The sequence below is a fragment of the Mandrillus leucophaeus genome, unplaced genomic scaffold (genome assembly GCF_000951045.1).
Source record: "Mandrillus leucophaeus isolate KB7577 unplaced genomic scaffold, Mleu.le_1.0 Scaffold711, whole genome shotgun sequence".
Taxonomy (NCBI): domain Eukaryota; kingdom Metazoa; phylum Chordata; class Mammalia; order Primates; family Cercopithecidae; genus Mandrillus; species Mandrillus leucophaeus.
In genome coordinates this window covers 1,162,331-1,188,103 of record NW_012107709.1, presented here as the reverse complement: position 1 = coordinate 1,188,103, position 25,773 = coordinate 1,162,331, and the positions used below count along the sequence as shown (strand labels likewise).

The following is a 25,773-nucleotide window of genomic DNA, read 5'->3' as shown; positions in this document are numbered from 1 at the left end:
GCGCGCAAGTATCTTTTTTGTATAATAACTTCTTTTCCTTTGGGTAGATACTCTGAAGTGGATTTGCTGGATCAAATGGTGGATCTACTTTTAGTTCTTTAAGGAATTGCCACACTCTTTTCCATAATCATTATACTAGTTTCCATTCCCACCAACAGTGTAAAAGCGTTTTCTTTTCACCACATCCATGCCAACATGTATTAGTTTTTTATTATGGCCATTCTTGTAGAGTGAGGTGGTATTACATTGTGGTTTTGACTTGCATTTCCCTGATAATTAGTGATACTGAGCATTTTTTTCATACATTTCTGTTCCATTGGTCTATATGCCTATTTTAATACCAGTACCATGCTCTTTTGGTGACTGTGGACTTATAGTATAGTTTGAAGTCAAGTAATATAATACCTCCAGATTTGTTCCTTCTGCTTAGTCTTGCTTTGGCTATGTAGGCTCTTTTTGGTCCCATGTGAATTTTAGGATTGTTTTTCCAGGTTCTGTGAAGAATAATGGTGGCATTTTTGATGGGAATTGCATTGAATTTGTAGATTTGCTTTTAGCAGTATGGTCATTGATCATTTTCACAATATTGATTCTACCCATCCATGAGCATAGTATGTGTTTCCATTTGTTTGTGCCATCTGTGATTTTTTTCCAGCAGTGTTTTGTAATTTTCCTTGTAGAGGTCTTTTGCCTCTTTGTTAAGTATATTCCTATGTTTGTTTTGTTTTGTTTTGTTTTGTTTTTGTAGCTATTGTAAAAGGGGTTGAGTTCTTGATTTGATTCTCAACTTGGTCGCTGTTGGTGCATAGCAGAGCTACTGATTTGCGTACATTAATTTTGTATCCTGAAACGTTGCTGAATTTGCCAGTTCTAGGAGCTTTGGGATGAGTTAGAGTTTTCTAGGTACACATGTCTTCAGCAAACAGTGACAGTTTGACTTCCTCTTTATCAATTTGGATGGCCTTTATTTTCTCTTGTCTGATTGCTCTGACTAGGACTTCCAGTACTGTGTTGAATAGAAGTAGTGAAAGTGAGCATCCTTGTGTTGTTCCAGTGTTCAGGGGGAATGCTTTCAACTTTTCCCCATTCAGTATAATGTTAACTGTGGGTTTGTCATAGATGGCTTTGATTACCTTCTATCTACGTCCCTTCTATGCCAATTTTGCTGAGGGCTTTAATCTTAAAGGGATGCTGGATTTTTTAAGGTCATGCGTTAAGGAGCTAGAGAAACAAAAACAAACCAAACACAAACCCAGCAGAAGAAAAGAAATAACCAAGATCAGAGCACAACTACATGCAGTTGAAACAAACAAACAAACAAAATACAAAAGATAAATGAAACAAAAAACTGGTTCTTTGAAAGATAAGTAAAATTGATAGACCATTAATGAGATTAACCAAAAAAAGAAGAGAGAATATCCAAATAAGCTCAATTAGAAACGAAACAGGAGATATTACAACCAATACCACAGAAGTACAAAAGATCATTCAGGACTACTATGAACACCTTTACATGCATAAACTGTAAAATATATAGGAGATGGATAAATTCCTGGAAGTTTACAACCCTCCTAGATTAAACCAGGAAGATATAGAAACTCTGAACAGACCAATAACAAACAGCAAGATTGAGGTAGTGATTTAAAAGTTACCAAGAAAAAAAAGTCAAGGACCAGACAGATTCACAGTTGAATTTTATCAGACATTCAAATAATTGGTACCAACCCTACTGACACTATTCCACAAGATAGAGAAAGAGGGAATTCTTCCTAAATCATTCTGTGAAGCCAGTATCACCCTAACCCGAAAGGGACATAACAAAAAAAAAAAAAAAAGGAAAGAAAACTACAACAGACTAATATCCCTGATGAACATAGATGCAAAAATCCTCAATAAAATAATAGCTACAACAGAATACAACAGCGTATCAAAAAGATAATCCACCATGATCAAGTGGGTTTCATATCAGGGATGCAAGAATGGTTTAATATCTGCAAATCAATAAATGTGATACACCATATAAACAGAATTAAAAACAAAAAATAACATCATCTCAGACACAGAAAAAGATTTCTTTTTAATGTGCAATTTACTGTGGTACTCTCAGAGGTCTAAATTTGGCATTCTCTTCATATGCATTTTTCAGATGTTTTTGTTAATTTTATTGTTTTATATTAAAGCCTTAGATTTCAGTGATTTGTGTCATGAGTTTAGATTCTTTTGCGCTTTTGTATGGGAAGAAACAGCTGGAAATCAAACAGCCGTGTGCATAGATGACTTGAAGTTTTCATCCTCATCTGTAGAACAGAAACAGTGATTCCTACCTCAGGAGTCATTTTTAAGGTTAACATATGTGACATAATCTTAAGTGTCTTTTTCAGTGCCTTATTCCACAAGTATTAATTCATTTTCTTCTACTACCAACAACCTAATAAAAAGAATTTTTTGAATTGCCTGGGTTTTTTTTTATTCATTTGTTTGTGATGCTAGATGTTACTATAGTAGGTTGTGGGTATGTCTAAGGTTTCAGTCTATTTTCTAGTTTTTGAAAAAGTTGTAAGATATTAATGGGTACTTAATGAGCACTTATACTGTTCCTGTCACCGTCAAGTGTCATAAGAAACAAACGAACCAAGACTTAACTCTCATGAAGCCAAAGTGAGTTTATAGTCTACTTAGGGAGAGAAGATCTACTCATATGAAATTACTAGTAACCATCATTATAACTATTATTATTATAAAAATAAAGTATCAATGTGTTTTAGTGGACAGGAAATACAAATAAAAATAAAAAATTTAGAGCAGTTCCAAATGAAGGCATAGGCTGAAATCTTGTGAAAGTCATCATGGTCGACTCTTCCCCCAAAATGATGTCCTGGCTCTAGAGCTTTGGTATGGAAAATGGGAGAGTGTCCCAGGTAAGATGATGAGCCCGTGGGGTGGAGCAGCACGAGGTAGGGGATGACTGCAACCTCACTCACTGGGCAGTATATGTATTAGAAAGTGGTTCAAGTAAAACCGAAGAGACCAGGTGACCCAAGAATTAAGAGAACATTGTACTCTAGATTAAAGATCTGACATACAATGTTACAGATTTTAAGCAGGGAGGAGAAAATCACAGCAAGGGTCTAGTCTAGCAGTGGGCGTGCCATGACCAGGAACTGGGAAGACTACCCCGGAGGCTTATGTAACAGTCCAGGTGTTTATGGATGACAATTAATAATACTAGAGTGATCACAGTTAACAAAAAATGTGTGCAGAAGAGTATATAATTTTTCTAAATCCAGATTATGTTTTTAAGGACCATGAATCCCTCTTGTGTAATATAAAAAAGTACTTTTTATACAAAAAGATGGCAAAAGTCCATCTTTTTTTTATTTCTCAGCAGGGTTCCAAAAAACAATTTTACTTTTCATTTTTTGTCTTTAATGAAAGATGAGCAGTAGATGGCATTGTTCTGTAGAAAAGATTCCCATTTTTCACTTTTAAATCGTGAGGCATGGAAGATAGAGTAATTAAATATCTTTTGGGATACTTCTACTCCAAAGACAAACATTTTGACTTCACATTATTTAGTTTGAGATATAACTCTTATTTTCACTTTGAAATGATTGAAATATGAAAGATGATATAGATAGCATTATGTGGAAAATAATATATTCAGTAGTGAAAGTATTTTATGACTTATATCAAGGATTTTATGGTTACTAAGGGAAATAAGCATGCCTGTTATTTGGCTGTGACTGTGTGCACGTCTCAGTGAATTTATACTAATGACAGCAAAAGAACTGTCAGCAGCTCATTTGTGCAGTGGGAGGGTTCATAAACACTTAGATCCTCGAGAAAACCACAAGGTGTATTTGATTATATTTTGTAATATGTCCCTATTAATTACATTCCAGAAAGTATCCTATATAATTATAGGCAGAACATAATATCAGACGTTTACAGAAATAAAAAATCGCTTTTTATTTGATCCCTTTACTTGCTATTCCGATGGAATTTTTCTTCAGAAGAACAATTAAGGACTTTAAAGGAAATAATCTTCCTTAGAGAATATTTGTATTTTTATTCTTAATATCTTGAATTTGTCTAGTTCTACACAAGTTCATGGTTTAATTTTTGTTTTATTACCTGTTGAGGCGTAAGCTGTCATAGCATTTAAGAAAGCACTAGTTTTTTTTTAAGTGTGAAGTCATTGCCTGTATGATAGAGATAAGACACTGAACCTTTTTGAATTTGTCTACTCTTGTCATCATTTTTTAATTTAAAGTTTATTTTGGGATACACCTTTATTTTTATTTGTTTTAAAATTTTTAAAAATGTTACTGCTTAATAGAAGTACTATAAGCACTAGGAGGAATAGAAATTTGCAGATTATTTACCTGTTAATTACCGTAAGGTCTTACAATTCTAGAGCATAGTAAGCATTCAGTATTAATAAACGCATTGCTTTCTTTCTGTAAGCATTTGTTCAGAAATTATGTATTAAGACTGTGTGCCAGAAAGTATGCAGGGTATGCAAGATAACTAAGAACATTTGCCCCGAACTGCCTCTTCCAGGCAGTGTCACACATGACTAAGAAACTGAGGTAGCAGAAACTCAAATCACTACATGAAGACTGAGAAAAAGGGGGTTTGTTCTACTTTGAGTGACATTAGACCTGGGACTGAAGAGTGAGTGGAAGTTTGTAATAGGGTGGGAGGAAATATCAGTGAAAGATGTCAGGGTGAAAAGCAGGTACACCTGAGGACCCAGTGTCCAGGAAGTATGAAAAGAAGGGGAAAGCTTTGGAAGAAGGAAATGCTAGGGCACAGCTAAAAACTACCATCTGGCATTTCATAGTATGAAAATGCCTTTAATATAATAAAATAAAAATAAAACTTCTGTGTTTCATGCTACTGTATTTTTATCTTTTAACCTAAGCAGGATATAGGTTTAAGTATTAGGGGTTTATTTTTTTGCCTTTTTGGTATAATTATAATAACTGATATATTTCTTATCTTTTACAGTGAAGTTTAGCAACTGCAATGGAAAAAGAAAAGTACAATATGAGAGCAGTGAGCCTGCAGATTTTAAGGTGGATGAAGATGGCATGGTGTATGCCGTGAGAAGCTTTCCACTCTCTTCTGAGCATGCCAAGTTCCTGATATATGCCCAAGACAAAGAGACCCAGGAAAAGTGGCAAGTGGCAGTGAAATTGAGCCTGAAGCCAGCCTTAACTGAGGAGTCAGTGAAGGTATAGTATCCAAATCTGGCTTTAGGGCTGGTTAAAAATCAGATTTACACAGTTTGAACTAAATATATGCTTTGCTTCAGGTCACATTAATGGATGGCCACTATTTGAATTTTTATCAACTTCGGTCATTTTAGTAATTTTTTTGTGTGTTTTTAATCTTTTAAGATACTTAGACTAAATATATTTTAAGCAACTAGGAATTGTGTTTTAAAGATTTGTTTATACTTTGAGATTTATAACTTAAACTAGAAGCAGTTTGTTTTAAATTTCTTAGAAGCTTTACAAGCTGTTAAATAAAACCACAAAATAAACAATTCTTTACAAGATGTCATCAGTCAGATTTATTAGATGAGACGTACAGATTTAAAGTAGTAACAGGAAAACATTTCTGGCAGTGAGTATTGGGTTTTTGTCTTGTTCCTTAATAATCAAATTGGGGGGTATGAATTATTTATACTACCAACATGACTTTTTAGGAATGATATACTCCCTCTGGTGGAAGCTGCTGTGAGCCAAGATAAAATAAATGAGGTACATTTCCAACAGAGTGCCATTCAGTTCAATTCAACAAATATTTATTGAGCACTTAATTTGTATAAGTCACTGTTAGGAATTTCATTAATAAAATACAGTAACTTCAGTAAAGTTATGATAATATTTTCTGAATATTTTAGTTTTTTGAGTTAATTCAAAACAAATATGATGGGACACACCCATATATTCTGAAGTCCATGAACTATGGAACTATGACCACTACATTATTTTATACTTATTGTACTGTGAGAGATGGAAACACACACATTCATTTTGGGTATTTAGTTGTAAATGTGATATACATACCCACCATCAAACATGAGTCAAGATATCAGAGGAAAATTTATCATTTTTCTCTTATTTCAGTGTTGTGGTTTTATTATGTGAAATTTACTTTGTTAATCTATTAACTGTTGAGGGAAGTCATGTCATTTGGGTAATATAAAGTGAAAACCCAGTAACTAATGGAGTGAAAAGATGCTTTTGTTGTCGATTTGCTGTGTTCCAGCAAAGTAGCTTGGATATTTGCACTGAAGCAGCAAGGGCTAATGGCTAAAATGTCTACAGATAGAGGAAGAAACAGAAGAAAATGTTGACATCCAGCAGAGATTAATACCTAATGTGCAAAGTGGGTCATCTACAGCATCCATCATGGCTGACATAGGTTTAGAATAATTACAGCATTAATTCTGTGGGATTTAATAGGGTCATAAATATTTGAGACATTCCTTAGCAGTATGTATTAAACTTCTCTTGGAATTCAAATTATATTTTAGCACATCAAGATCTAAATTTAATGTACAGTAGCACATTACCTGAACTGTGGTTTAAACTAATGAGAAATATATAAAAGGGTACTATTAAATTTTGCTCAATATTAACTGCTATCTAAGAAGGTTTATAGAAACTGCAAATAGTTTACATAGCTGTGCCATATAATAAATTGTTTAGAATTCAATTTTTCAGATACACAGTATAACCCAAAAATTTTATGGTGTTTTCTGTTATTTTAATAGGGGGCCGGGGAAAAGAGCCTCCAGACTTATTTTTTGTTCATAATAAACTGTGATTCCTATGCTTTCAGGTATTCAATAATATTGATGTACTTTCAGAAAATGTTTTTCCTAGTACTCAGGAATGTCTTGTTGTATTTTAATGTAAAGGAGCCACCAGAAGTTGAAGAAATCGTATTCCCAAGACAATTCAGTAAGCACAGTGGCCACCTACAAAGGCAGAAGAGAGACTGGGTCATCCCTCCAATCAACTTGCCAGAAAACTCCAGGGGACCTTTTCCTCAAGAGCTTGTCAGGGTAAGGTGGCACAATTTTAACTGTTTTCGTAGCACAAGACAAATGTATGTGAAAAATATTTCTATTTATTTTACAACGTAGAATTTATGACATGTATATACAGAAAGTGTTTTTCTATATAGATAGAATTTGTGTAGTGTTGTAGAAAGCCTCTTCTCATTTGCTTTGTTACCTTTTGGATTATTTATAAGTAGAGCTCTCTTGTGGGTCCTGCACACTGTGGATTAGAAAGCTTTTTCAGTTTGTGACTACACAAGCCCTAAAGCCAACACATATTCCCAACCATAGCATTTCCGCTCTCACAGCACACACACCCCTAAACTTCCCTGTCTGAAAGCTGGGCTCTCTGTACTGATCTTTGCCCTCTACAGATGGTTTTTGGGCCACAGAAAAAATAAAGGGCAATCATTGTTAAAAATGCCAGCACCAAATGCATTTGAGAGATTTTTTAAAGAAAAGAGTGACCTCTGATACCATTAACAGAATCCCCAGGGCTGTGTAAAATCATTGGCTTTCAAATCTGAGGAGTAAGTTTTGTTTGTTTTGTTTTATTTTGTTTTTATTTACTCTAGATACATACCATCAGCTACATAAAAAAAAATGCTGATATTTTTGCATTTTAGTAAACCTAACAACCCATTATTTATTACAAAAGTGTAGTAAGACAAGTCTGTTGTATTCCCATTTGTTAAATATAAATGTTTCTGTATATGATTATTTTAGCATTCTAACACATACTTACTGAAAGCCTTTTTTTAAAAATAAGCCACTTATTTATGTTGCATATTCTGTCCTAATGTACATTATAATTCACTTTAACAATGAATGTAACTCTGAAATAAAGATACTCTCTCTTTTTCTACTTTAATGAAGTTTTAGAGAAAAGAGCATTTTGCTTTAACTTTAAAAAAAAAAAAAAAACAGGTCGGGTGTGGTGGCTCACGCCTGTAATCCCAGCACTTTGGGAGGCCAAGGTGGGCAGATCACAAGGTCAGGAGATCGAGACCATCCTGACTAACATGGTGAAACCCCGTCTCTACTAAAAATACAAAAAAATTAGCGGGTGGAGGTGGCGGGCTTCTGTACTCTAGTCTCCTGGGTGAGGCAGGAGAATGTCGTGAACCCGGGAGGCTGAGCTTGGCAGTGAGCCGAGATCGCGCCACTGCACTCCAGCCTGGGAGACTGAGGGAGACTCCTTCTCAAAAAACAAAAACAACAAAAACTAGATTTTATTGATGGATTAATTATAAGTAACTAATACATAAGGATCTCTTATTTTTTTCTCTGTACCTGCCTCCCTCCGTCCCCTTCCATAGCCTATTCTGTCTCCTGTGACTGCTTATACATTGACTTAATTTTCTTGAGAGTAGTTGTATTTGGAGAAGGCAGTGAGCCTATAAGTGATATAATGTTTGCGAGCACAAAAATATATCTTAAAGTGCTTTCTTTTGTGCTTTATTATTAATGAAAATTTCAGGTGTCACTTTAGAATGTTACGGAAAGCTTTGGTGCTATGAACAGTGTTAGTACAATGCAAGTACAGAAATCCGACATTCAGGCTCAGCCATGACTGTATTAGAGTTCCATTTGAGGATATTTCACACTATGGATAGACAATTAATTCTTGTTACTGATGCAAAAAGGTAAACAATGTTTATTTTAATGAAATTGGACAGCTGTTACTATGTTAAATCGTCTAACCTAGAAACTCCCAGGACAGAGTTTGATTGTTTAAAAACTGACACTTGTAGATTTGGAACTTTTGCACTGCTCCTAGTGAGTCTTCTTTTAGATGTTAATGTTGCCTCCAGTCTTTCTGGTGATAGATGACATCTCTTTTGAAGCCTATCACCAAGAAGCAGAGGAAGAACAGGCACTCAGAGAGTTTCAGTGATTTTCTGGGAAGAGATCGTAGAAGTTTGTAGCTGAAAAAGGGCATGAAGTGTGATGTGCCCCATCTCTGATAATGAGCTCATTTAGTCTCTCACTTAATGTGATTGTTTTCTTGATCCTCAGATCAGGTCTGATAGAGATAAAAACCTTTCACTGCGGTACAGTGTGACTGGGCCAGGAGCTGACCAGCCTCCAACTGGTATCTTCATTATCAACCCCATCTCAGGTCAGCTGTCAGTGACGAAGCCCCTGGATCGCGAGCAGATAGCCCGGTTTCATGTAAGTTTCCAACCAGCTGATAATTCTGTGTATTAACACTTCTAAATGTCTGCAGAGTTTACCATTGCCTCTTATATCAGTCTGAAAGCCTCAATATTGAGAGTTTTAAGAATTGCATCTGTAGTCTTTTGGTTAATTTTAATAATTTTATTGTTTTTGTAGAATTGATAAATGCCCTGATAGAAAAACAAATAGATAGATAAATGCCACAACAAAGAAAGAAGGAAGTGAAATTGCCTAAAATCTCGTTACTCTTTACATATTGATCCTTGCCTTCAGATATGTGGTTAAGAACCTGTAAGAACAAATTTATATGAATGGAGTCAAATCTGTTACATGTAAAATATATAGATACCATAGCATCGTTAATGAATGCATAATATTCTAATCAAAGTGAGTCCCCTATTCCTTTCTTATGTTGAATTTTCTTTGGGATTTTTTTACTCTTATTGCTAAGAACCTTTTATCTAATTAGGAATATTAGTGCTTGGTGTGTCCTACATTTTCTCCTTATGTTTATTTCTAACATTGTCAATAATTTTCCCATAGTAGAACATCGTTTTTACACTGTAAAATTCATTTAAAAAATTTTTTTCATACATTCTGGCTTTCCAGAGATGTTAATAAAGGCCTTCCCTACTGCAGGATGCCAGTCTCCCTAGTTTTACTCCAGGATACCAGTCTCCCCAGTTCCCCAATTTTTTGTTGTGTTCACTTTTTACATGTGAATTTTTAACCTCTGTGAAATTATTTTAATAAAAGGAGACACCCACTTTGTTTTTCCTTTATGACTAGCTACTTGTCCCAACAGCATATATTGAATTAGTTTGCCCGTTAGATCCATCATCTACACTTACTTAATCACTAAAACTTTCATCCCACATGTGCATGGATGTGTTTCCAGACTCTTATTTTGCCCACTGATACACTTGTTGAATTCTTGTACTTTTACCTACTTTTAAAATTATTGATGTTTTTTTCTTTTTTTTTTTTAATTATACTTTAAGTTCTAGGGTACATGTGCACAACGTGCAGGTTTGTTCATATGTATACATGTGCCATGTTGGTGTGCTGCACCCATCAACTCATCATTTACATTAGGTATTTCTCCTAATGCTATCCCTCCCCTCTCCCCAACCCCAGGACAGGCCCCGGTGTGTGATGTTCCCCACCCTATGTCCAAGTGTTCTCATTGTTCAGTTCCCACCTATGAGTGAGAACAATTATTGAAGTTTTTAAACTTCAATAGATTCACCTAGATCAAACAGACAAATAAGCATATGAAAAATTTAAAATGTCTTATGCACTGAGTATTGCTCTATACTCTTTCTTCCCAAAGACCTTGATTTCTTCATTCCATTTTTTAAAATCATTGGAGGAATAGGTTATTCTAATGCTTTCCATATTGTTTTGAAATGTAGGAAAAGAAGTAAAACTTCCAAACGTCTCACAAAGACAACATAGCATTAACAAGGAAACATATTTTTAGATAGCACACAATAGACCAGCCACTACTTCGACTAGTCTCTAATTTGTGAATATAAATAAGATCAATTTAAAATTCTTAAGGATCTCTTCCTATAGGAATTCTCGCTATCTGAATTCCTGTGGTTAAAACTCAGGAAATGAGTATATTCAGGTCAAATTTGGATTAAATTATTGCTAAGTGCTTGCTACTTGCACATTAAAAGAGCAATACCAGCCAGGTGTGATGGCTCACACCCGGAATCCTAGCAATTTGGGAGGCCGAGGTGGGTGGCTCACTTGAGGTCAGGAGTTCCAGACCAGCCTGGCCAACATGGTGAAACCCTGTCTTTACTAACAATAAAAAATAAAATTATTCTCATATGGTGGTGCACACCTGTAATCCCAGCTACTCAAGAGGCTTAGGTGGGAGAATCACTGGAACCTGGGAGGCGGAGGTTGCAGTTAAGCCGAGATCATGCCAGTGCACTCTTACCGTCCAGCCTAGGTGACAAAGCAAGACTGCACCTCACAAAAAAAAAAAAAAGAAAAAAAGCAATACCCATAACAGAGTAGAATTAATTATACAATTGAAAGTATTAAGGTTTAGTATTCAGATTCAATATTTTATACAAGTATAATTGTTTTAGTATTAAGAATATTAATGTAATATAAGATATTAAATAAGCCAAGGGGGAAAAAAAAAGAATTATCTTTATAGGTATTGAATGGCAGTATTAAAATTTACATTGTTTTTATGTGTTTATATAACCTCTGAATTTAAAAAAGGATATGTTGAAGGTGTTTTTTAATTTGATTGAGTATCCAGCAGCAACCAATGGCAAGCATCAGACTTAACAGGAAAACTAGAAGCATTCCAGTCAAAAAGAAACAATTAAAGGAGCACTAAACAGCTGTTGAAAAGAATGAAATGAATCTATGGGCTAGATGAAAGGATTTTGATGATATTCTGCCAAGTGTACCGAATGATTATTTTTGTTTAAAAAGAAAAATAAGATAAAGTTTCTAGAACAGTATCTATAAAACTGAGAACTGAGCTATCGTATATACTCGTGTATCTTTTTTTTTTTTTTTAACGGAGTCTCACTCTGTTGCCCAGGCTGGAGTGCAGTGGCATGATCTCAGCTCACTGCAGCCTCCGCCTCCTGGGTTCAAGCGATTCTCCTGCCTCAGCCTCTCAGTAGCTGGGACTACAGGCCCCCGCCACCACACCCAGCTAATTTTTTGTATTTTTAGTAGAGACAGGGTTTCGCCATGTTGGCCAGGCTGGTCTCAAACTCCTGACCTCAAGTGATTCACCTGCCTCAGCCTCCCAAAGTTCTGGGATTACAGGCATGAGTCACATGCCCGGCCATATACTAGTATATTTTTAACGTTTGTGAATGACTTTTACAATTAAGAAAAATAAAAAAAAAAAAAAACTAGTGTCAAATTTCCTACATACACTTACTTCTTTCTAGATTATTTTCTGTTCCCTTGATCTCTATGACTACTTTGTGCTACTTCCACTGTTTTTTTTTTTTTTTTTTTGACACACGAGTCCCACTCTGTCATCCAGGCTGGAGTGCACTGGCACGATCTCAGCTCACTTCAACCTCGGGTTCAAGGGATTCTCTTGCCTCAGCCTCCCAAGTAGCTGGGATTACAGACATGTGCCACCAGGCCCAGCTAATTTTTTCTGTATTTTTAGTAGAGACAGGGTTTCGCCATGTTGGCCAGGCTGGTCTCAAACTCCTGACCTCAGGTGATCCGCCCGCTTTGGCCTCCCAAAATGCTGGGATTACAGGCATGAGCCACCGTGCCTGACCTACTTTCACATTTTTAATTACCTTAAGTCTGCCTTCTCAACTGGTTTAGCAATAGGATTTTGGAGCTGTACACAACTGGTTTTGGATCTGAGTCCTGTCAGCAGCAAGAGCAGTGCCCTTCATAAATTTCCTAGTCTTTCTGAGGCTCAATTTCATGTTCAAATGCTGACAATTTCTGCCTCACTCCTTTGTATGTGGATTAAATGAGTTAAAATCCATTGTGCTCTGAGAACAATGCCTGGCGTATAGTAAATGATAGCTTTTTGCTACTATATCTATCCTAATTATATGGACTTGGTGTAACTTAAATTTTGGTGGGAAGAACAGCTTTGGTTTTTAAGCTGTGAGTTTATTCTTGCTATTTTAGTAGCCTTATAATGATGTATTTATCTTCTCACAGACATAAATCTGTTAAATAGTTTTGTTTTCTAATTACTTTTGCAGTTGAGGGCACATGCAGTAGATATTAATGGAAATCAAGTGGAGAACCCCATTGACATTGTCATCAATGTTATTGACATGAATGACAACAGACCTGAGTTCTTACACCAGGTTTGGAATGGGACAGTTCCTGAGGGATCAAAGCCTGGTAAGTTTAAAGATAATAATTTGAAGATGACTTGAGGAAAGTTTGGTATAAACCAGCCCTGTTATATGAGCAAGAAATGGAGAAATCATGTGAGCCTTTTTGGATCGTTTTCTTTCATTCATAATGCTTTTGGGAAAGAAGGAAGGTAACTTAGGAAAAAACCGATTGAAGAGAGAAAAACAACAACAACAAAAATCCTTGTTATTACCCATAATCATTTTGACCACCTTTGAAAAAATATGCACTACAGTATTTGATTCTGTCCTGTGGAATACATAGGATCCTTTCATTCTGCTTTAGTTGATTCAGCCAATGCATCTTGAAAGTGAGCCCCAGAAGACGAGAGGCTTCCTGTTTACAAAGTACAGGTGTGACTGTATGAGACATAGCAGCAATTAAACACGGTGGGAAAGCCTTAAAGATACTTGACGTTCCTGGGACTAGGTGGCGAAGTCAAAGCAAAAGCACGGAAGGGGCTTAGTGACAGCTGTGATTGCTGCCCTCTAGCTCCTCAGGACAGTTATTTTCAGGGTGGCCAGCGTGTCCCCTGCAGTGCTATCCCTTCAACCAGCAAAATGGAAAATGCGCTGGCCTAGAAATAACACTTGAGGAAAGCCACTCATGATTGTAAAGTGGTGTTTGACTAAGATTTTAGATTCTTATATTAAAAATATGACACACTTCAGTCACTGTAGAATAGCCAGGCCCCTAGAAAACCAGTGGACAAGACAATCAGTTGGTATAGGGATGGTAAAAGTAAGTGTTTGGCCAGGCTTCCTGAGATGACATGGGGTTCAGAGAGATTTAATTAGCTATTGTATTTTTGTTTCGTATTTTTAAAAGCCTCAGCATTTAAAATTGTGCTGCATAATACCTTTGTCATTGACACCAGTTTATGCAACAACTTATGCGTAAGTCAGTTTACAGATATAACCAACTATGGCTCAAATGCATACATTTTCTTGGTCCCAGTGCATATATGCGCCTCTTCAGAAAAGATGTAGGGGTAGGGTGGGGGCAGCTGGAGGGAGGCCAGGGGATGTGCAGGAAATTCAGCCATCTGTGACTCCTTCTAAGTCACGTCATCAGAGTAGCTTTCTTCAGTATTTTAAAATACAGTAAAATTAAAGCAAATTCAGCATTTCCTTACTAAAACACAAGTCTTTATAAATATTCCAAAGAAAACAAACGTTGGGCTTTTGGGACTGTGGAAATTTTTTTATATTATTTTCTTTTTTTTCTCTATTATTTCAAACTTTACAAGAATTGTTTCACAAAAACTGTTTAAAATGTGCCACTAAATCTATATTTATTATGCATTTTACCATGAATTTCCATATGATCCACCCATAAATAAAAGACTCTCAGCTATTGCTAGAAGTAGACATATTGTGAGTATATTTCCTGTGGGTCTTCTCTAAGTTTGAAAACATCCTTCTAGGCAAGATTTGTGATGAATCTTGAGCTAAACTGTGTTGTGATCTATATTTTGGCTCACACTTTTGAAACATACCTTTTTATTCTAATGATTTATTCATTCATTCAGCAGATGTTTATAAAGCATATGCTGTGTGGTAGGCCTTGTTCTGATACCGTGGATACAGTGGTGACAAGCTAGTTCCTGCCCTGTTGGAACTTAAATTGTAGTAGGGGAGAGAAATAAAAAACACGAAAACAAGCAAGTACACACTGAAGGTTTTGAAAAAATAAGGGTGTAGGGATGACACATAATCAAAACAGGTAAATGGTTTAAAGGGACAAGTTCTGAAATGAGATTTGAATAATATTACCAAAGCATCATTAGTTCAGAACCCAAGGTATACCATGGAGAGAGAATACCGAATGTAAACAGGCTCTGAGGTAGAACTGAATTTGAGTATTCAAAAGGAAGCTAGACTGGAGATAAACATTTCATAATTCAGTTCTTAAAAGGATCCCACAGAACAAACCATTCTAAACAGTAACTACTTCTCACTCTATTTCTAAATTACAGTTTGTCTAGCTGGTTTGAACTAATTGGATACAAAGGCTTTGAAGATTTCTTTTCCAAAATATCTAATAAATTGAAGTCTCTAAGTTGGTTCCAATGTTCTTTTAATCACTGAGGAAATAATGAAACACAATGCCAAATCTCTATGCAATGTACCGAAATAGCAGTGCATGAAATGGTTCCTTATGACCTGAGGAAATGGAGTGTGCCGTGTTCTGCACACAGCCTACATTCGGAAAATGACTCAGGCACTGGGGAGAATCATACTCAGCGTGTTATTTTAGACATTATTGCATAACGGAAGAAAAGATGACAGAGGGAAGAATCAGCGGCAATAAATTATGTTTCTAATGGTATCTATATTATCCATTATTTGCATTTTATATAAATTAAGGTCTAAAATGAACCTTTTTGGAATCATAAAGTGAATTTATCTTCCAAGTTATAGAAAAATTGAGTTTTTATAAATATGTATGTTGTATAATTTTTCATTCAAGGATCCAGACCAGGTTTTATCTTTTTTGAAATAAGTACTGTTCTTATGCGTAGCATTTTAAATCAAGTCTAAATGACTTTAAATATTTCTTTTTAAAAAGTGAAAATAAGACATCAAAACTATAAATATACCTTCTCTTTTGGGGTCCCTGGAATGAAGGGTAACCATTTTCCATGTACACTGTCTCTAGGAACATATGTGATGACCGTAACAGCAATTGATGCTGATGATCCCAATGCCCTCAATGGGATGTTGAGGTACAGAATCCTGTCTCAGGCTCCAAGCACCCCTTCACCCAACATGTTTACAATCAACAATGAGACTGGTGACATTATCACAGTGGCAGCTGGACTTGATCGAGAAGTAAGCCAACCAAAACCTCTATTTGTGTTTGCTTTTAATCTTAAAGGTGCACAATATCACATACATTTTATCTCCACATCACAAGATACAGTGTTGTTCAAATGCTATGCTAATTTTTTTCATTAAGTAATCTGTTGTATATTTTTCTGCAGAGCTTCAAATTGGTTAAATGATGTATATATACTAGATAAATCAATGCTAGCCTATGTGGTATTTAATGTGATACTGACTAAGCAATATTCTCTGGTATCTAATTTTTAAAATTTTTAACATTTCCTCAGTTTTCCTTGATAGTCAAAGATTTTTGTGAGGAATTAAAAATCACAGCCAAATAATTTGCACACAAACTTAGGATAATTGTTAACGCTTGTGTTATTAAAAGGCTGCAAATAACATGTATGTGATTTGGGTTTTTTTAGCCCTTGTGAATAGGCTGATAGAGTGTATTGTAGATTATCTTCTTTATTAGAACTAGCCCCTTAACTCTATGATTAATTTACTTAAAAGGCTTGAGCAGTAGTAACTGCATTAATTCTACTCACAAGTATTTGAAGTTAGAAATACAGAGAAACACATTTCTGACATAACATTTAGTTGAAAATGTATGCAGTGTTGAAGGCATTGAAATACTATGCAGTATCACAGTCTGACAGGGAACGGGTACTTCTGTTGATTCCCAGTGGGTCATCTCAGTGTTACCGGCCTCGACCCACTGTGCTCCTGCATACCCCTGTGTTTTTGTACATGTGATCCCCTCGGCCAGGCATGCCTTGCACCTTTTTCTTGATCTTGGATCTTCCAGTTCTTCAGATTCTGATTCAAGCACTGCTCATATTCTTTCCTGAAAACCTCACTCCTAGTGAAACTTTTTCATCATTTCTCGATTCTATCCTGTTTTCTCACAGATTCTCAAGGTCATTATTTTGACCATATGTAATCATTGTTTGAGTGAAATATCAAAGTGCCAACTCAGGAAGATCGGTGCTTTGTAGATTTCTGACTGAGCCAGCTTTTACTGTAATGAGACTTCAGATTATGTATGTCAAAAGGAGACATTATACCCACTGCAATAAAATATCATTGACAAGGATTTTAGAAGTTCGTTGTTTTTTGACTCTTTATTTTCTGTAGACGCATTCATTTGAGTTGAATAGAAGAAAACATTACTATTGCAATTAATTTTATACACAAAATAGTGCTAGAAGCACTACAATAAAGTAATATGAGCCAATTAAGATTACTTTATTCTGAGCTGAGAGCCTTACTTAGGAGTTAGTGTATGCCTATGACATTGTACCTATTAACTTGTAGGCATCAACAGTTCTTTTTCTAGAATTGATTTGCATCAGAGATTGTTGAAATCAGTTTAGTTTCTTAAGTAGTACTTTTAGTTCAGTAATATTTGGAACATGTATATATTTTCACCTCTTCATTACCATATGAAATACTATTTTTATATGCTGATAAACTCAGCATGAATGCCATAATTTATCTGAGAATATGGGGTAATTTTCAGTATTCTTTCTTCAGTGCCAGGTTGCTCATATACCAAGTAGATTTAGTTCATTTCACAATCCTAATATTTCTCTTTCATTCACATTGTCATTGTGAGATACAGAAATGAGACTTCATCCTGTTTTCATACAGTAATATTCCTATCTCATTTAGACTGGCTGTTTTATGGAAAGAAAGAGGCATGGAAAATTAAAGATACTTTTTACTAAAACAGACCAACCATGTTTAAAAATCAAAGAGACTGTATTTCGTTTAGAGGATGAAAGCCTGACGTGAGGCCATAATCGTCGTTAAGTTTATCTTCCAGTGGATAGAGAAGCTGTTCACTACCCCTTGATGAAACTAATGTGGAAATGGATTTGAAACTATAGAATTCTGGGTTAGATACAGTATGAGAAATAGCTTCTTGACAGTGAAATTATTAAACACAACAATGAGTTACTAGGGAAAATTATGGAAAACCTTCCTTTTCTGAAAGTCATTTAACATAGAAAAAATGTATCTATCTCGGATGGTTTATGATAATTCTTCCTGAGGCTGGGGATAAATTACTTTGACTTTTTCAGGCCTCGTGCAGGCTTGAAATTCTTTTATTTCTATTAGAATTCACAGTTTCCTTTCTGTCAAAAGTAATATTTGTTCTCGTTCTCTCAGGATGTATGGCACCTTTAAGTGATTGAACTCCTAATCACTGAAATGCTTACTGAGATTCAGCTTTTTATTTTTCTTTCATCTTCAGGTTTTAAAAATTCCGTTTTAATTCTTCAGCTTCTCCAGACCTAAAGGTGTATTTGCCACATTACCCGAGTCTTCAGCGTTTATTCCTATCTGTCCTCTTGTGACATTACTTGCTGGTAGTATTCCTGGCCTTTCCACTTCATGTCCATTTTCCTCCCTTTTTGTGCAGGACTGCCAGTGACTCACCCTTGCTCCCCCCAGGTTTGAACTCTGGCTCTGCTTATTATGGGCTGTTTGACTTCCAGTGTAGTAACCTGAAACCTCAGCTCCTGCATCCGTAAATGGGAATAATAATATTACCTACCTCATGGGACAGTTTTAGGAATTATCTAACATGACACATGAAGCATTCAGGCCAGTGTGGTGGCCCATACCTGTAATCACAGCATTTCGGGAGGTTGAGGTGGGTGGATGGCTTGAGCCCAGAAGTTCAAGACCTGCCTGGACAACATGGCGAAACCCCATCTCTACAAAAAATACAAAAATTAACTGGGCATGGTGGTGTGCACCTGTAGTCCCAGCCACTCGGGAGGCTGAGCAGGAGAATCACCTGAGCCTGGGAGGTCAAGGCTGCAGTGAGCTGTGATTGCACCACTGCACTGCAGCCTGAGTGGCAGAGTGAGACCCTCTGTATTAGTCTGTTCTCACACTGCTATGAAGAAATACCTGAGACTGGATAATTTATAAAGAAAAGAGGTTTAATTGGCTCACAGTTCCGCATGGCTGGGGAGGCCTCAGGAAGCCTAGAATCATGGCAGAAGGTACCTCTTCACGGGGCGGAAGGAGAGAAATGAAGAGTGCAGGCAAGGGAAATGCCAGACACTTATAAAACCATCAGATCTTGTGAGACTCACACATTATCATGAGAACAGTATGGGGGAAACTGCCCTCATGATTCAGTTACCTCCACCCGGTTCCGCCCTTGACACATGGGGATTATGAGGATTACAATTCAAAGTGAGATTTGGGTGGGGACACAGAGCCAAACCATATCACCTTGTCTTAAAAAAAAAGTGTGTGTGTGTGTGTGTGTGTGTGTGTGTATATATATATGTATTTAAAAGCATTTTGAAAAGCATTCAGTACAGTGCCCAATACATCTGAGCTACTGTTTTCCCCATTGCCATGATGAATAGCAACAGCAGCATCTCCTGGTTGAGCACTGTCTATCACCTTTATTCCTTCTCATAAGATGAAAGAAATACTTCCTGTTTTCCAAACCTAATAATCTTTCTGTTTGTGCCTTCAACTCCTAGTTCCATCCTGAAGGGTTGTTCTGTTTTCTGTTGTGTCTTCAATCTTCCTTTCTCTGCAGGTTGCTTCATAATCTACAAACCTGCTGGGTCTCCGCTGTGGTAACATAGCTCTCCACGCCCTATAGGATGAAGTTAGAGCTTTTTAATAGTGCATTCCAGATCCTCTGTGACCTTGGCCCCAAAACCCTGCTTAACCTAACCCCCTAGAATTAATTGCCTTTCACATACAAATGATGCCCAAGCATTCATTGAACCACAGGCAGTCCTTGTGCAAATAGGAAGTTTTCTATTCTTCTGTTCCCTGTTCCCATTTGCTCTGCCGCAATATTCTTTTCCTACATAACAGGCTGATCCTTACCCTTTGAGAGCCCGTTCTCAGTCACTTCTCTGAGCACCCACAATAGTCTCTGCATACCTCTATATAGACTGTGTTGCACAGAAAGTATATCTAGATTCCCATTCTCAACATCCGGTGGGGCAGATGTTCCTTGTCTCATTACCCTGAACATGAATCTTAAAGAAATGTTTAAGTTACCATACTTTCCCTGAGTTCCACACCAATTTTCTCCAAGGGACAGCCTGTACTCAAGGCAGGCAGATCAATTGAGCCCAGGAGTTTGAGACCAGCCTGGGCCACATGGCGAAACCCTATCTCTACTAAAAATACAAAAAATTAGCCAGACGTGGTGGCACATGCCTGTAATCCCAGCTACTCGGGAGGCTAAGGTAACAGGATCACCTGTCACCTGAGTCTGGGTGGTCAAGGCTGCAGTAAGCCATAATCGCGCCACTGCAGTCCAGCCTGTGTGACAGAGTGAGACCCTGTCTCAAGAACAAGCAAACAAAAAATACTTCCACTCCTTCCTCATCCACTTGAAGTCCGGCTTTTCACCTGCTTTCCGCTCTTGACCTGTGCACATGCTGCGTGTGTGCAGTACTCTGACCATCGTAGAAGGCACTCACATAGTGGGTTGATTAATGGTACAGATTCTTGACTCAGACCTGAGTTCAAGTCTAGTCTCTGCCTCTTATGGCTGAGTGTCCATGGCAAGCTTCCGTACCTTCCTAAGCCTGTTTCCTCATCTGTAAAATGGGGTTTCAAAACCCCACCTGCCTCATAGGATTATTGTGAGGACTAAATGAAATAATGCATAGTGTGTAGCACTCTGCCAGGCACGTAGTGCTCAAACTCAATAAAAGTTGTTTTTAGTTTTTAAATCACGGCCCTTGGAACAGTGCCAGCATGTAGTACGTATACAAAAGAAAGTTAGATTACACATTTATAAGGTAGATGGTACTTTAGTCCCATTTCACAGATAAGGGGACTGGGGCTTAGCAGTTAAGAATTTGAACAGAGTCACAAATCTATACTTCCCTCCTAAGTTTCGGTGCCATTATTATTCAACTCTCTGTCCCTAACCCAGTTTATCTAGAGGCAAATATGTCATGTCCTAAAACCTGTGATTTATGATGAATTTCCTATTTCACATGACCAGGACCTTCTCCTCAGTCTCCAAGGTCATAGTTTAATTGCCTTTACTACCCACAATCTGTTTAGTCATCAAGTTCTCTTTTTAATCAAAAAAAGTAATGACATTAAAAGTAATTGCCATTAAAAGTAATGACAAACACTGCAGTTACTTTTGTACCAACCTAATAGCTGGTATGCACTATTGAAGGTTCTTCATATTACTTCTTCCTACCATTTCTATACTTACACTCATGCATTTGGTGGCTCTCTATGGTCCTATCATCCGTTACTCTCTGCCTCCATCGCTTAATGAAAGCAAGGCTGTATCTCGTTTTGGCCACTGTTTTATCCAAGTAAATACTCCATTGCCTGGCATTTAGAAGACATTCATTAAATGTCTGCTGTATGAAAGACTGAATGTTCTCACCTCCTCATTCACTGATGTCACTCTAGTTCAGTGTTTCAAAATAGTGCTGCACGTGCATAAGATTTTAATTGGTAAATGCAGAGACGCCTCTAGGACAGCAAGCGGACACAGCCCTTCAGGTGCTACTTCATCAAGTAGAGACTGCCAGAATCTAAGAAATTCATCATGTTTATTTTTTACTGTCATATTCATGATAAGTGATGCTAGCTTTCCATTTATGGGACTTTTACAATAAATTAAGCTTTGAATAGCAAATTAATGTCAAGATAAATAGGAAGTGACTCATAGTATGAGGAAATGTTAGAATTGGGACTATTGTATATGAATCACTGTGGTTTTGGGAAAAGGTGAGCTAGTTTATGCTCCCAGTATGGGTTTTAATAAATAAATTATAGCTATCCATGTGAATAGAAGATGGTTTTTTCTTTACCTGAGGTAAGATCATGCAAAACCCAAGGTTTCTTATGCATTCACCCATCCATCCACCAAGTCAGAAGCATTTGTGGAATTCTTACTGTGAGTCAGGCACTGTGCCATATGCCAGTGACACAAGCATCAATAAAGCAAGGGCCCTTGGGACGTGTGTGTGTGTGTGTGTGTGTGTGTATATGCACACACATGCACAGTGAGGCAGATACAAATATACGACCGGTAACAGCCATATAAACTATAAACAGTGATGGGATGTGTTGTGAGGGCTCTGTCCTGAGGACTTGGCAGAAGTCATCTCCAAAGTGGCTTTTAAGCCACATGGTAGCCAGGCTTGGAATGAAGGGAATGGTATTCCAGGCAAGGGTTTCTCAACCAGGACACTCTGACATTTTTACTTGGTTATGAGGCCTATCTTGTGTATCATAGGATGTTTAGCACATCCTTGGCCTCTGGCCATTAGATGTCGGTACTAAGTTTGGTTGTCACAACTAAGCACTCCTTAGTTGTGACAACCCAAAATATTCACTCTGGGTAACATCCACTAGTCTAGCCAAATTCTATGACATAGGATCATGACAGGGCATTTGAAGATAAATGCAAAATAGCTCCAGGTGTAGGGTAAGCGAATGGGAGGAATCACTTTTGTAAAATAGGCGAGTTTCAGAGAGGGAAGGATTGACAGCAAGCAGATGAGTTCGGATTGTATTCTATATAGAGCAGGAAGGGAGGAGAAGTTTTCAAGCAGACTCCCCTTGATCAGCTGAGGTGCTATGAGAGTGGGAAGCCGAACCCTTACGGAATCTAAATGTCAGTCATTCACAAACAGATGCCCAGTGACCAAATTAGGCAAGAAGCTCTAAGCAGTTCATTGTCTAAAACATAGGCCATCAAGGCTTCCTTACCAAATATAAGAATATTTTACCAATCAGGCATTGGAAAATGGAGATGACATTATTTACCAACTGAATTTTTTTTTTTTATTTGACGAGATACTGTACTTTGGAGATAACAAGTGTCCTTTTGTAACTTAAAATTTCCAGACTAGCTTGCAGCAATAAGAAATTTCAAGTATTAGCTACTAATTCCAGTATTGCAGATCAGTGGAAAATTATTGGATGTATTATGCATACACAATTCTAAAGATTTTTGTAGAATAGACATTAGGAAAGAACTATACCTTCATGTAATACCTATGTGAGTTAACTTCTTAAAAAGTAAACTTCCTTTTTTCTCTCTTTTTGAGAATGTTCATCTGTTTCTGCAAATAACAGCTAACAAAACTGACATTTCAAAAGTCATAATTTTTTTTATTTTCATGGTTTTCAGCTGGGAGGCTGAGCTGAATGCCCCGCAAAATTCTCTCACTAACCATGAAAGCATTAAGCTGAAGTGACACTTCTAACTGGGGAAGAAAACCAATTGAAGAAGTATTATAGCTTATGTTCACGTTATAGCGAGGTACTGTGGGTTAAGAAAAATTAAATGACTCAACCAGCATTATTTCTTTGTGTGTGTTTTTTAATTCAAAAAAGTCTAACATGTTCTCTTTTAGGAAGACAAATAACTGAAATAAATAACTGCTAGAGACTGGCATTTGGGTGGACAGACAGAGACTTAGAATCTAATGTGGGCGGTTTGGCTTTCCCTCCTACTCCTTTCTTTTCTTTGCCCCTCCCTCTGACAACTAAATCAAAAGCTACAATTTGTGTCTGTTCTATCTAAGCTCCAGAAATCCCTTAAGAATGGCCATTCATAATGTTAGCTATATTTAGAATCAGGGAAAACTACACTTTGCAGTGACAGTTTATTTTTGTATGTAGTGGATTTTGTTGTTCAGAATGTTTTAACATTTATGAAAATGATCACTGTTTTTGATCTATCTGTGCCAATTTCCACAGAGATTCCAAATGATTTTAGATATTGTTTGTAGTTAGGCTTTCCTAATATAAAACTTTTTCGACAAATGCCTGACTTCTCAATCTCAGCATTTTCTCTTAGATCTATTACAGCTTAATTTGGCTCTCTTTTAAAACAGTCAACCTGGGATTTGAAAGTAGTGGATGCCTGTCTAATAATAATCATCTAATGTAAACGTATCAATATTTATATCCATTGTAGGTCTGTGCTCAAAACAGTGGACACAATGAGTGTTATACCCAAATCCTAATCCATTGAATACGCAGTTATGAGATATATGCCGTTAGAAGACTATGGAAATAAACATAAACCCTTCAAGTTTTGACTTTGTTTAAGAATGCTGTGTATCTCTTCTATATGGTTTTGAATTATATGTATTAATGGAATTTAAAGGGAAGTATTGCATCTACCCTGTTAAAATAGAATATATGTAAGAACATGTAAAGGGAAAGCTTACATCCTTCGTGAATTATATATGCATTCTTCTCCCTCTCTTGAGATTCTTCATTGTCTTTAGTATCCTAAACTGGGTAGAAATTAACATACAAGAAAGTAAATATGAACCAAATGACTTGAATGCTTGATCACAATCCTGTGAAGTGAAGAAAGGCAAAAGTTGGAACCAGATGGAGGTTTCAGCTTAGCTGTGAATTTCACACATCTGCATTGCGTTCCTTTCTGCCAGTAGAGGTGAATATACATAGTTAAATCTCTCTAGACAGGGACCAGACCTGTGCTTCTAAGTTAAAGGGAACTCCACTTGGGAAATTTCACGTCATGTTAATCAGAATGAATGATGCCATGCTCTCCTTGCATTATAAAGAGCCATTTACAGAACAACTGTTATGTCTTCTTGAGGAACTAGTTTCATTTAAGTTATCTTTATTTCTTTTTAGAAAGTGCAACAGTATACGTTAATAATTCAAGCTACAGACATGGAAGGCAATCCCACATATGGCCTTTCAAACACAGCCACGGCCATCATCACAGTGACAGATGTCAATGACAATCCTCCAGAGTTTACTGCCATGACGGTGAGTACAGCCTGTCACTCACACAACTTTGGGTCTATAGTTCGTTACTGAGAAGTTTGGTCATGAATAATAAATGTGTTAAGAGGTGGAACTTGCTTTACCTAGTAGTAGCGTGGCTGCTAACTAGGACATTTCTGTCATCAGGGCCTTACATGAGGCATCCAAGTAATTTGTTTCCTTGTAGTCTCCAAGTCCACTGCTAAAGTTGTTAAAATAAGCTGCCTGGAAAACACGTCCTACAAAGACTGTGCTGTTATAACAAAATGCTTATGAATATTTTCACGTGCATGAGCTGCATAACTGATTTATGCTACTTTGTCAGCATATAATTATCCATATCTGGAGTAAAATCATTTTGCGCAGACAAGTTCTTTCCCCCACCCCACCATAATCACCTAGAGACTCACAAATGGATGCTGATTTTAATATTAATGAAACTGTAAGGTAATTTGGAAAAAAACTGGACTACTGAAAAATGTTACAGTATTTTTAAAATCAGACATAAATGCTGTGATTACCTGCATTATCAGTCTCCTCATTTAGTGTTGATAATAAAAATTTAATGGGGCAGTAAAATTGGACGGTGTGGTCATCAAGACAAGTTGTCCTTCAGTGGTCCACGCTGCTCCTCTGACTGAGGTTTGTCTTTCTCGCAGTTTTATGGTGAAGTTCCTGAGAACAGGGTAGATGTCATAGTAGCTAATCTAACTGTGACTGATAAGGATCAACCCCATACACCAGCCTGGAATGCAGTGTACAGAATCAGTGGCGGAGATCCTACAGGACGGTTTGCCATCCAGACCGACCCAAACAGCAACGACGGGTTAGTCACCGTGGTCAAAGTAAGTGTTCCTCAGGCCACTGACAGCCGCTCAGCAAGGACCAATATATGTCCCCCACTTGTTGTTTTGCAATGGAAACTTAGGACGTTTTTCTTTCAGATATCTCCAGGTGTGGGTCTGACATATATTTGGGAGGTTATGTCTTACTGTGTAA

At 37.0% G+C, this 25,773-nt stretch overlaps 1 protein-coding gene across 1 annotated transcript in view; it reads left to right on the top strand.

Moving 5' to 3' along the window:
- CDH2 (cadherin 2, type 1, N-cadherin (neuronal)) overlaps nt 1–25,773 on the top strand; it is a 199,866-nt gene that overhangs the window by 132,000 nt on the left and 42,093 nt on the right. The window contains exons 2-8 of the mRNA XM_011965027.1: nt 5,014–5,240; nt 6,938–7,084; nt 9,101–9,256; nt 12,994–13,138; nt 15,815–15,987; nt 24,640–24,777; nt 25,434–25,619. Of these exons, the coding sequence (XP_011820417.1) occupies nt 5,097–5,240; nt 6,938–7,084; nt 9,101–9,256; nt 12,994–13,138; nt 15,815–15,987; nt 24,640–24,777; nt 25,434–25,619 (1,089 nt within the window). The 5' untranslated portion in view covers nt 5,014–5,096. The remainder of the gene's footprint in view (nt 1–5,013; nt 5,241–6,937; nt 7,085–9,100; nt 9,257–12,993; nt 13,139–15,814; nt 15,988–24,639; nt 24,778–25,433; nt 25,620–25,773) is intronic.